The sequence below is a fragment of the Monocercomonoides exilis genome (genome assembly GCF_001643675.1).
Source record: "Monocercomonoides exilis strain PA203 chromosome Unknown scaffold56-565389, whole genome shotgun sequence".
NCBI classification, from domain to species: Eukaryota; Preaxostyla; order Oxymonadida; family Polymastigidae; genus Monocercomonoides; species Monocercomonoides exilis.
The window spans coordinates 152,602-164,810 of record NW_027150601.1 but is presented as its reverse complement, the minus strand read 5'-3'; the positions used below and the strand labels follow the sequence as shown (position 1 = coordinate 164,810).

General features: G+C 37.5%; 3 protein-coding genes across 3 annotated transcripts; 1 reads left to right on the top strand and 2 right to left on the bottom strand.

The window, feature by feature from the left end:
* Nucleotides 1–20: 20 nt before the first annotated feature.
* Nucleotides 21–1,400, bottom strand: MONOS_9202 (uncharacterized protein). Its single transcript, XM_067879679.1, has 7 exons — nt 1,320–1,400; nt 1,059–1,255; nt 963–994; nt 802–910; nt 556–752; nt 201–499; nt 21–146 (listed from the first exon to the last, which is right to left on the bottom strand). The coding sequence occupies exons 1-7, from the start codon at nt 1,353–1,355 to the stop codon at nt 96–98; spliced, it is 921 nt and encodes a 306-aa protein (XP_067720075.1). The 5' UTR covers nt 1,356–1,400; the 3' UTR covers nt 21–95.
* A 3,628-nt stretch (nt 1,401–5,028) lies between these two features.
* Nucleotides 5,029–9,859, top strand: MONOS_9203 (fusion Fe-S cluster assembly protein SufDSU). The gene is made up of 2 exons (XM_067879680.1): nt 5,029–9,232; nt 9,437–9,859. The coding sequence occupies exons 1-2, from the start codon at nt 5,076–5,078 to the stop codon at nt 9,735–9,737; spliced, it is 4,458 nt and encodes a 1,485-aa protein (XP_067720074.1). The 5' UTR covers nt 5,029–5,075; the 3' UTR covers nt 9,738–9,859.
* On the bottom strand, nt 9,851–12,164 carry MONOS_9204 (putative axoneme central apparatus protein). Its single transcript, XM_067879681.1, has 6 exons — nt 11,830–12,164; nt 11,643–11,757; nt 11,513–11,581; nt 11,395–11,462; nt 10,982–11,293; nt 9,851–10,836 (listed from the first exon to the last, which is right to left on the bottom strand). The coding sequence occupies exons 1-6, from the start codon at nt 12,112–12,114 to the stop codon at nt 10,156–10,158; spliced, it is 1,530 nt and encodes a 509-aa protein (XP_067720073.1). The 5' UTR covers nt 12,115–12,164; the 3' UTR covers nt 9,851–10,155.
* Nucleotides 12,165–12,209: the final 45 nt, after the last annotated feature.

The window sequence follows — 12,209 nt, the reverse complement described above, 5'->3', positions numbered from 1 at the left end:
ATTATTATCATTCAAAATTAAAAGCAAATATGAAATATATTTTACAATATCAAAAATATGTAATGGTGAAATGACTAAATTTATGAGTGTTCGAGTTATTCAAAGGCTCTGTAAAAAAATAGAATTGAAGTGAGAAGAAGAAAGATCTAAACATCAATTTAAAAGTGAAATCAATATAGAAATAAATGAAATTGACAAACCACAATAATGTATTTTATAACAATGTAGTAAAGTGGTATTTCTTCTTCTTCGGTTGGTGATATGAAAGTTCCTCTTTGATGGAATGAAGAACAAGAATTTTGAATAGAATTCGTTACATCTTCTTTTCCTTTTTTGTTTTCAACCAATGTTGTTTGGTCTTCTATTTCTTCATCTCCTTCAATATCTTTTTTTTCTTTTTCTTCCTCAGAACGAGAATTTTGATTTTCACTTTTATTCTCCTCATTAAATTTCATTATTCTTTCTGAACTTTCCATTTTTTCATTTTCAATACTCATTCCTAATAGATATTTTATAAAAAAACAAGTATACATATTTTTAAAAATCATAGCATGCCTTTTTTGAAGTGCATTGATGACAAATCGCTGTCTGTTTCGGATGAAGCAATTTCATCTTTTGAATCTGAAATTTCTTCTTTGGTTATAACTCTTTTCTGAGTTTTGGCATTTTGAAGGATTGTATCTGCTTCTTCAATTTCTTCTGTTGTAAATTTTGGACAATCAGCATCTGATAAAAGGTTATTATTAACCATTCTTTTCAACGTTAAGTGTAATTTTTAATTAATAGATTATGTTCCAATACCCTTTCTCAATCATCTTACAGCAGACTTGATTCAGGAGATTCAACGCCTGAACATGACGTTTATCGTCTGTAACTGAATTAACATCCACAAAATCATCCTTCCGAATTCCTTTTTTTTAATTTACATTAAGCAATAAATAAAAATGTTTCAAAAATCATACCAAAGATTTCTTCACACATGCTGTTAAAAATTCTGACGAACATATTCAAATATATAATGAATTTAGAAAATGATAAAATAATTGAAAGTCAAATACTTTATATTATCTCGTTTTTGAGCATTGTTTTGTGGATGAGAAAAATATGAACGCTTTGGTGAATTGCAAATTTTATTGAGCAACTCAATTGGTGTCCCTCGCTGCAGTTCTTCATTTACGCTTTGGTGTAATTTTTTATTTAAAAGGCTTCCAATGAATATCTTAATCTTGAATTCAAGTCGCAAAAATTCTTCAGCCTAAAATAATTCAAAATCCAATAAATGATATTTAAATTGTAATAATCGTAGTAAGCTTGTAAACGTTTCTTCGAGAAATTTCTTCTTCAATTGAAGTCATAAAAAATTAAAATAAGAATCGATATTGTGATTTAATAATTATTCTGGGACGAAACATAAATAGTATCATATCTACAGCGTTCATTTATTTCAATAGTTTTTATATAATAAGTTTTTATAAACGTTTCAATAAGCGATCGACTTTGATAGGATTTTAAAAGAACATTTTTCAATGATTGTTTTTATTAAGATAAACATGAATATTTTCTTTGAATAAAGCTTGGATCTATAAAGTTATTGAATTATTTTATTTTGTCACAAATATTAAAATTCATATTGTTATCATTTCAGTGATATTTATTGGGTTCAAGTGATGAAAATGCTATTTCCACAATTCATTCATCAGATTTCGAAAACTAATTGTTCAAAATTGATAATTTTGTGAATATTTTAAAAGAAAAAAAAAGTTTTTTTCAGTTGAAATTGTTTCTGCCGAAAGTCGGAAAATGTTCATCTCATCGAGTTATACACCATTTATTATTCAAATTTGGTAAACTTATTATTCAAAGTTGTTAAACTTATTATTCGAAATTGGTAAACTTCTCATTCAAAATTAATAAAATTTTGTATTTTTTATTTAAAAATTTTTTGAAAAATATGATCACTGGCTGATTGTCAGAAAGTGATTTAAATGTTTTGTTTTTTCATTGTTAATAAAAAGGATGAGAAATTGAACCCCGATTTTTATTATTTGTGAATAAATTAGAAAATTTTTGATATTTCAGAAAAAAAATCATCATCCATGAAATCGGATAATTTTTCAAATGAATAAACCTCACAATGTAAATACATGCATTTTCCAATCAAAATATGGGGAAAAATATTTCACTTCAGGCATTTTCATTGAAAAATTGTGCTCTATTCATTGATTTTCTGAGCACAAAAAACACAATAAAAATGGGTCCATTTTTTGACAAACGCGGAATGACACAAAACTTCATGTTATGATTTCACTGATGCCTGTTTGCAGATATGAAAATCAATTTTATTCTGAAATCTGAGAAAGCAAAATAAAGTTATGAGTGAAGCAGTTTTTCAATGCCTTGTGCAAAAAAAGCTTGAAAGATCGTATTTTTGGCAAATGGGTATGATACGACCAGTGAAAATTTCATATCATAACGATTTCTTTTTCATATTCCTACCAGAAAATCATTAGTTCAATGAAGTTGAAGTCTATTTTTATCATCAATTTTTCAAAGAAAGAAACTTTAAATTTTTTCAATTTTTGAATTATGATAAAAAAGTTATTTTCGTATTGAAGTCCTAATATCTTTGTAAAATGAAGTTAAAATGAAATTTCTTTTAGGGTTAACCCTAATTCATAGAGTTCTGTTGTTAAAATTAGTTAATAGGGACAAAAAACCTAAAAGAAAATATGACAAAATTAAATGATGGGCTTGATCAAAGATTTTTATTTCTTTAGGATTTATGACATTGGAAGATAATTAAATTTTTGAATAGAATTTCATAACTGATCTTAATTAATGAGTTCGTTAAGCCTAGTTTCGATACAGTTTTAGGTGTTTTCAAGTTAAAAATTATTACTGGCCGTATAATCCCCTTTTGCCGTATTTTTTACCATATGTTTTTTAAATTTAAATACATACAGAAGATCAACAAAAACAAATTAAGAATTCAGAAAATTCATTCATGGATTTATTCAGTTGTGAAAAATAATTACACACAGTTTTGTGAAATTGATTCAAAAAAATGTTACATGATTGAATTATTCATTATTTTGCATAGTGAGGTGAAATAATTCAAAAATTATTCGATTTCAAGGATGATGATTTTTTTTCTGAAATATCAAAAATTTTCTAATTTATTCACAAATAATAAAAATCGGGGTTCAATTTCTCATCCTTTTTATTAACAATGAAAAAACAAAACATTTAAATCACTTTCTGACAATCAGCCAGTGATCATATTTTTCAAAAAATTTTTAAATAAAAAATACAAAATTTTATTAATTTTGAATGAGAAGTTTACCAATTTCGAATAATAAGTTTAACAACTTTGAATAATAAGTTTTCTAAATTTGAATAATAAATGGTGCATCTATTTTCGTTTAACAAAAGTGACAAAAATCAAATTTTGCTGTGATTATTCATCACAAAAGAAAACATTCTTATTGAAAAAACAAAATGTCAAAATTTTTTTGAAAGGTTCCTTTTGTTTAATTTTCAAATGAAGAAAATTTTCATATTTCGATCAAATTTCTGTTTCCACAAACGAAACTTCACAGAAAAGTCTATGATAGCATTATCAAGTTTTTTCATCTATTCTGGTGAAGTTTCGTTTGTGGAAACAGAAATTTGATCGAAATATGAAATTTTTTCTTTATTTGAAAATTAAACAAAAGGAACTTTTCAAAAAAATTTTGACAAATTTTCATTTTTAAATTTATCGAACTCACTTGCACAATTGAAACATGAAATCCAAATTTTGATATTTCACTTTAAAAAGCTGATAATTTTGTACTTGGATAATAAATGGTAATGAATTTTTTTAATCTTATTATTTCTGTGATTTTAATTTGATTTGAAAATCAGCTTGTGAAATTGATAAATGATCGCCTCAAAATGATAATTGAATTTGCAGTTCAGTTTGCGCAAAAAATACCGGACATCGCACAAAATACCGGACAACATCCTTTTCTCTGTGATTTCAAGAGGAATAATTCTGATAAATATCCTCAAAATATATCTCTTCAATGCAAACTCAATTGATAAACGAGACTTTCACAACTTCCTTGTTCATGCTCAGAAAAAATAATTTTGAAATATTCGGAGAAATAGGATTTTGAGTTTCTCCAATATTTTCATCATTAATTTTTTTCGAGCACAAATGAAGCTGCTTTGAAAGTCACGTTAATCTAATGAGTTTGTATTAATGTGATATATTTTGAGGAAAATTGTCAGAATTTTTCTTCTTGCTGTTATTGAGATATCGATCTTGTCCTGTATTTTGTGCGATGTCGGGTATTAAATGCGATATCTGAATCTGTAAATAAATAAATCATAAATGAAAAAATCTTTTGTCTTGCTGAATTATCTGAAACAAATAGAAAAAAAACAAAATTTGAATTTATAGTTAGTGTTAATAATGGTGGACACTTTCAATAACTGTGGACAGTTGCATTATCTCGACAACCATTGAAAGTTGCATTTTGACAATTTATCCAATTATTCCCTCAATGAATATGAACTTTTTTGACATACAGAAATGAAACAATTTTCTCATAAAAATCAAGAAAATAGCATATTCTGTTTTCGGAGAAACTCGGAAAAATTAGATTCTTCGAGTTTCTCCGAAAATAGAAAATGTGTCTTTCTCTATTCTTGGGAGCAATTTGTTTAATTTTCGTATGACTGTTAAGTTCACATTCAATGAGGGAATAATTGGGTTAATTGTCAAAATGCAACTATCAACGGTTGTTGAGATAATGCGACTGTCCACAGTTATTGAAAGTATCCACCATTATTAACACTAACTATATGCATATGTTTTTGAGATTATATATTTGTTAAAAATTTTTAATTTTTGTTATTAATGATAAAAATATACGAAATAATAATTTTTAAATATTCTTTTTATCACCAGTTAAAATAAGCATTTATGAAAAACGAACAACAGAATGAAAAAATTTGATTTTTCATCATCCACCCATTTATGATTTTTGATAAAGTAAAAGAACTGAAAAAGGAGAATTATTGGGAAAATGGAAACAGAACATTCGCTTCTTCACCGTTACATTCAACAGCTTTCATCAGAAAAAACAATATCTATTGTGTTCATCAACGGAAAAATTTCCTCGGATCTTTCTTCTTCGTCAAATAAACTTTCTTGTTTGCTTGCTCAAATATCCACTGAAATCGAAGAAAAAGATGCTTCTACAGCAAACTCAATTGCTGCAAAACTCTTATCTTTGAAGTCTTTACAGGATTCACAACCTGAATTAAATAAACGCAATATTCCAAAATCCTCTTCTTTTCCTTGGGATGAAGAATGTCCCAATGGATTTACATACCTAATTAATATTTCAAATGAATATGAGACGCAACTGTGCAATCCCTCAGATATTGATCCTTTTTCAGAAATACACCTCATTTTTTATTCTACAAATTCGGAGCTTTCTGGTACACATTCCCCAAAATCAAAAATCAGATTACTGATTCGAGATGACATTTCAAAAGAAATTGTTATTGTTCAGCATTTTGTGTGTGATCTGTTTCTTCGTTCAACAATGTCAAAAGAAACATCAGATAAATTGAATTTTGAAAAAAGCGAAAGTTACGCAATAAACGTGACAACAGACATTTTTATGTCTTCAAGCGCAAGAATATCCCTTATAAAACTCCAAATGGATCATTTGGATTCTGAGCATCTTTCATCAACAAGGGTATATTCTCTCAATCCCTCTGCTGCAACAAAACTTTCGCGAAGCATCGCTTCATCCACATCGGTTGCATCAGAGTCTGATCCGTTCTCGAATGAAAATAAAGCCAGTGATTCTCAGACGGAGTCGTCTATTACTATTTCGACAGTCTCCCTCGGTGCATCGCGCTCAAACGACGTCGTCTCCTTCTTCTTGTCCTGCCCGCACACCGAAGCACACTGCAACCATCTGGCGCTTGTGTCATCCACTGCCCTCACATCTCTCTCGCCCGACGGAAACAACCCGGCCAGCTCTGCTGCTAGTTCTGCAATTGCCAAGACATCCAAAGTCAAAATCAACATGCACCACATCTCACCCGATTGCGAGAGCACACAGCTCCACCGCGCTGTCATTCTTCCTTCGATGGCTCCTCCGCTATCAGCATCATCTTCACAGACTTCTGCGCACCTTTCTTCATCAGCCCCACCAACTTCTCTGTTCGATGGAGGTATCTTCATCCACAGACACGCTGCACACACAGTCGCCAATCAGCTGTCCAACACGCTGCTTCTCGTTCCGCCTGAGGAGAAAACAGAAGATGGATCATCCTCATCCTCTTCTTCTGATGTTACTTCGTCTGCATTCTCTTCTTCTTCTTCCTCTTCTTCCTCTTCCTCTTCCTCTTCTTCATGGAAGCCGTTTGTGGCGCGTGCTGTGCCGTATCTTGTCATCAACAATGACGATGTTGTGGCCAACCACGGCGCAACTGTCGGCACACTCGACGACTCTCCCTTGTTCTTCATGCAGCAGAGAGGACTCTCAGAAACAGAGGCCAAAGCGCTCCTTTGCTTCTCCTTTGCAAACGAGGCGCTGATGAAAATGCTGCCAAAGCAGATGACTTCAAATGAATCATCTCCTTCATCAAGTTCTTCTTCTTCTTCTTCGCTTCCTGGGGCACACTCCAAGCTTGTCTCTGTTATCAATTCTGTCTTCTTCCGCTTCTTCAATGCGATGGTGTCTGAGTTCATCAAACGAGAGGAGCGAAGACAAGCTAAGCAGAAGGCAAAGGCAGCGAAACAGGCACAGGAGCGCGAGGAGAAGCTGAGGCTGGCCAAAGAACAGCGCCACATGTTGGAAATACCAATTGAGGAGCGGATGACTGAGGTGCGTGCCGAGTTCCCCATTCTGTCTGCGACCCATCCAGCGACAGGCGCTGCGCTGATTTACCTCGACAACGCCGCAACCACACAGCGCCCGAAGGCAGTGTGCGATGCAGTCGAAGAGTTCACATTCAACAGCAATGCGAATGTGCACAGAGGAGTCCATTTCCTGGCGGAGAAGGCGACAGCTGTGCTGGACGAGAGCAGAGATGTGGTGAGGCAGTTTATCGGAGCCGAAAGGGCAGAGGAGATTGTGTTCACGAAAGGCACGACCGAAGCAATCAACCTGGTGGCCAATGCGTTTTTGCTGCCGAGGCTGAAGAGAACACAGCCAGGCTGCTGCTACAACAAGAAGAAGAGCGGGAAGGAAGGAAAAGGCTGTGGATGCGGATGTGGATGCGGACATGGAAGAGGAAATGACAAATTGTCTTCTACTGAAACCAGAGAAAAAAAAGAAGAAAAAGAAGAGGATGAAGAGGATGACAGAGACATCATCATTCTGACTGAGCTGGAGCATCATGCGAACATTGTTCCCTGGCAGATTGCCGCGTCGCAGACACACACAGAACTTGCTGTGCTTCCATTGGTGCAGGCAACAGGGTCTGTGGACTTCAGCCGGCTGCGTTCGCTGCTGCAGACAGGGCGGGTGAAGATGATAGCGATGTCGATGTGCAGCAACGTCACGGGAAGATACCTTCCTGTGAAACAGGTGTGTGCTCTTGCTCGACAGTACAATGTTCCGACTTTGATTGACGGAGCACAGGGGATTGTGCATGTACCACACAACTACTCTGAGAAAGCAGAGGGAAGCAAAGAAAGCGCATCTGTTGCTTCTTCCAATGCATCTGGACTGTCAGCAAAGGAGATTGATGGAAACGAAGCACAGTCTTCTTCTTCTTATTCAAGCGGCCTTTCTGTGTCAGACATTGGCTGCGACTTCTTCTGTTTCTCTGGCCACAAGATTTATGGACCGAATGGCGTGGGTGTGTTATACGGGCGATATGAGCTGCTGGATGCGATGGAGCCATACCAGGCGGGAGGAGACATGATTGAAGAGGTGTCATTCACCCACACAACTTTTGCTCCTCCTCCGATGCGGTTTGAGGCAGGCACGCAGAATGTGCCAGCAATATATGGATTGGCCACTGCCATCAAATTCCTTACACAGCATGTTGGACTACCGGCTGTATCAAAATACGAGAAGGAGCTGGGAGAATACGCACTGAGGAAGTTGAGAAAAGTCAAAGGAATCAGAATTCTGGGGCATCAGGACGAGATTGTCCAGTCGCAAGCAGAAAAGCCAGCTTCTGCAGCTGATTCATCTGCATCATCAGCATCCTCAGCGTCCTCAACATCGTCTTCAAACTGGATGGAGGAATTTCCTCTTTGCGAGTCAGCTCCGATCATCTCGTTTGTGTCGCCGTACATCCACTCACACGACTTGGGCACTCTTCTCGACAACGAAGGCATCGCCACCCGCGGCGGGCACCACTGCGCCATGCCACTGGCGAAGGCATACGGAATCGATGCATCCACCCGAATCTCCATCTCGTTCTACAACACAAAAGAAGAGATCGATGCAACTGTCGCAGCGCTGGAGTCAGTCATGCAGAGGTTCATGTCTGGGAAGATAGCAGCATCGACAGCGCCTGGAAAGGCACATCTGAAGTCAGCCCCGCTGGCTGCATCGTCCGTGCAGTCTGCATTTGCAGCAGGAAGCTCAACTGCTTCACTGCCTGCGCCAAGCGAGTCGGTGGAGGTGTCGTCGCTGTATCAGGAACTGATCATTGAGCACGGGACACACCCACACAACAGCCGCACAATTGAGCTGACAGCTGAAGAGAACGCAGAAGAGGCACAGCGCCCCGGCAGTCTGGTGCTCGCTAAAGGAGAAGGATTCAACAGCTTGTGTGGCGATCGGCTGAGTTTGTATGTGAAGCTGCGTCTGCGCGCAAAGGAGAGAGACGGAGGAAACATTCTTTCTGATCCGATTGTGGAAGATGCCGCGTTTGTTGGCAGTGGCTGTGCCATTTCGCAGGCGTCGTGTTCGTTTATGACAGACCTGGTGAAAGGGGCTCCCTTGTCTGTTGTGCTCGACCTCTTCTCGCAGTTCCACCGGCTCATCACAACCGGCGCTGCCCCGTCGTCTTCGCGCTCGCTTCCGAATGCCCGGGGATTGGGTCATGTTGGCGATGTGTTTGCAAACGTCTGCCGGTTCCCGTCGCGAGTGAAGTGCGCGTCGCTGGCATGGCACACACTCTTGAACAGCGTCTCGCCATATGCTGACAGAATCGAGAAGGACAGTTTGAAGCAGGCAACTCCGCAAAATGAAGCGAAAAGGTGTGATTTTTTAACATCATGCTTAAATGATGTCTTAAAATCTGATGCATTCTTCTTCTTCTTCTTCCTTTCTTTTATTTTTATTTTTATTTTTATTTTATTATATTTCCAATTTATTTTGGCATTTTCAAAATCAATCACTCATGATATTTTGTCTTTCTTTTCACACACCCCTTCCCCCCCCCCATCCACCCCCCTTTCTAGTGATGTTCCTGTTTGGTCGCAGCAGATCCACCGCGAAAGTGCTCCGTTTGCTCTGAAGATTCCAGCTGAAGGCACGTCGTGTGAATTCCCTCTTCAGCAGAAGCCCACTCCAGACTCTGCTATTGCAGGAGCCAGTCATCCTGTGAAGCTGAATGTGTTTGAAGGCGAGTGCGGGTGCTCGTTGCCAGCGGCTGTCCAGCCATCGTCTTCATATCAGTCACATGCAGCGTGCGAAGTGCCGATGTCGTCTGGGCGTGTGCTGCAGAAGAAGAAGAGCGGAATTGTCACACACGTCATTTGACAGCATTAGTATTCAGTTTCTTTTCCTTTTGATTCCGTTTTGTTTGTTTGTTTGTCTGTTTGTTTGTTGGTTAGTTTTCAAACTGTTGGTATTCAAATGAATGGAATAAACACTAACAAAAACATCACATTCTTATATTTTTACAAAAGGAAATGAAAAAAACAAATGAGGTGTGAAATAATTCCATTCTCTGAAGCAAATGGAAAAGAAAACAGGTGATGATAACAATTACTAGACTTCGAGAAGAATCAAAAGGAGCAGTTCCAACAGTGGAAATGATGAAAATTGTTCAGACAACCACAAAAATCATTTAACTAACTGATTTTCGTACATGCAAATGCATCTATTGGTTGAAGAGAAGGTGAAGTTAATGAAAGGAATTTTTTTGAAGAAGAAAAGCAAAGTGAAAGAGTAAGATTTAAGGTCTGAACTCTTCGATCTTCTGGAAAAGCTCGCTTTTGTATCCTGGTGTGTAGTAACGCACCACCTCGACTGGATAGCACGCATTCACCTGAGCAATCGCTGTCTTCAGCCTCGACCCTTCCTCAGCTGCAGCATCCAGCTCCTGAATCCTCTGCAATCCTCCACACGACACAAATTGCTTTCTGCCTTCCACATCTGACGGAAGCACCTTCGCATACTGTTCCACGATGTACTTCAGAATCTCCTTCGGAGCTGCTGGCTGCAGCAGAAGTGGCTCCAGCGCAGGCAGAAATACACACTTTCCGATGATCGCCTTTAAAGCTGCCTTGCATTTAGCGCGCAGATCGTCTGTAGCCTTCTCGTGTACCATCACAGTCACTAGCTTCGGCAGAACGCCTTCGTCTGCCACAGCCTTTGCGTGGTCAGCTGAGTGTCGCCCAATCTGCCCCAGTGCCCAGGCAGCTGCTGCTTTGAGGTAGTCTGCGGGCTCTGTTACAACACAGTGCACCAACGGCGCTATTCCCTTGGAGGTGATCACTTTCAGTGCAAGTGCCTCAGAGAAGGCAGCAATGTATCCAACACACATCACACCAGGAAGTCTGTCTGCGCCAAGTGTCTCGTTGGTGAAGGCGACAACTGCAGGGATTCCGCCCATATCGGAAATGTACTTTGCAAGCTAAAATAGAAGTGAAGCAATTAAACAAAATATTAATCATCCAAGATAAAAGAAATGATTGTTAATGAAATGTTCAATAAAAGAGAATATATCAAGAATATTTTAAAAAAATAAATGAGGAAAAGAACAAGTATAAAGCGCAAACATCCAAAGAATGCTTTGCAATTTCTCTTATCAGAGTGGCAGCGTTCTTCCTCACAGAAGCATCTGAGTCCTTCAGACAGTCCAAAACACGTGGGAACAGCTCAGCACCAACAATCTGCTCAGCCAGATCAACAGAGTGCTTTGCAATCTGCGCCAGGCACGCTGTTGCCTGCATCTTCAACTTTGTGTCTGCTGATGAAACAAAAGGAACAAGATAGCCGATCCCTCCGCTGTCTGCAACAACCTGTGCAAGCTCAGGTGTGTGCTTTGCGATATCAGCAAGTGTTGATGCTGATACACGCTTCAAGGTGAGCTGCAAAAGTATATGGTTAAATAGGAAAACGTGTGAAGTTTTGACAAAATAATAATTGATAATTTTAAAAATCATTATGCAATGATGAAAACAGTGCAGACTTCTGGTTCCTGTAAGCAAAGAACAGTAAGAGGAACTGCTCCAGCATCAACAACAAACTGGGCAAGATCTAAAAAAAACCAGGATAAAACTTCAGATAATAAACAATAAAAAAAAAACCTCCATTATGACGTGCAATGTAGCCTAATGCAAACAGTGCTGATTCTTTGCACCCAGGGTCAAATTCCTCTAAAAAATTCAAAAATAATTTATTTGTCTTCAATATTCAATTGCTGAGAAGAATTCATACGAAGGCATGAAACAAGTGATTCTAAAGCTCCACTTTCAACTACTGCTTGCGCAAGGGCTGCATTGTGCTTCACAACAGAACGAATGATAAATGCAGCAGATTTCTTGAAGAATTTCTAAAAAGTTAAAAATTTTCAAATGGAACATAATGAAAAATTAAGATATATTGAAATATTTATTTCTCATGCATTTTGTTCCTTCAGACTCGTAACTAATTGAGGTAAAATGTCATTTTGAACGACAGCCTCTGCCATTTCTTCTGAAGCATTTGCAAGTCGTCCCAGAGCAAGAGAAGCCGATAAGCAAACAGATGGAACTGGGTCTGTAATGAGAGGTTTCAGCAGAAGCATTACCCCTGACTCTTTTAATGCATCAATATTTTGTGGCCTCTCCGCAAAAGTTGCAATGTTTTGCACAAATGAAATGCGTGCTTTTTGATAATCTTCAAAGCAAGTAACGATTTGTCTTGACATCTTGTCTCAATACCAAAATCTTTTGTAACGATTTTTCAAACCGTTGAAATATTCCTATATTGGACAAAAGAAAAATAATAATGAGTTATGATCGC

Excerpts from the sequence above, each read along its gene's own strand:
- MONOS_9204 (XM_067879681.1), bottom strand. The coding sequence starts at position 12,114 with ATGTCAAGACAAATCGTTACTTGCTTTGAAGATTATCAAAAAGCACGC. Across the intron at positions 11,463-11,512 it reads CATTGCACGTCATAATGGAG|ATCTTGCCCAGTTTGTTGTT; the intron begins GTTTTTTTTTTA and ends GGTTTTTTTTAG. Across the intron at positions 11,294-11,394 it reads TTTGCTTACAGGAACCAGAA|CTCACCTTGAAGCGTGTATC; the intron begins GTCTGCACTGTT and ends ATACTTTTGCAG.
- MONOS_9202 (XM_067879679.1), bottom strand. The coding sequence starts at position 1,355 with ATGACTTCAATTGAAGAAGAAATTTCTCGAAGAAAC. Across the intron at positions 1,256-1,319 it reads AAGAAATTTCTCGAAGAAAC|GCTGAAGAATTTTTGCGACT; the intron begins GTTTACAAGCTT and ends GAATTATTTTAG. Across the intron at positions 995-1,058 it reads CAAAAACGAGATAATATAAA|AATTTTTAACAGCATGTGTG; the intron begins GTATTTGACTTT and ends TATGTTCGTCAG.
- MONOS_9203 (XM_067879680.1), top strand. The coding sequence starts at position 5,076 with ATGGAAACAGAACATTCGCTTCTTCACCGTTACATTCAACAGCTTTCA. Across the intron at positions 9,233-9,436 it reads CCGCAAAATGAAGCGAAAAG|TGATGTTCCTGTTTGGTCGC; the intron begins GTGTGATTTTTT and ends CCCCCTTTCTAG.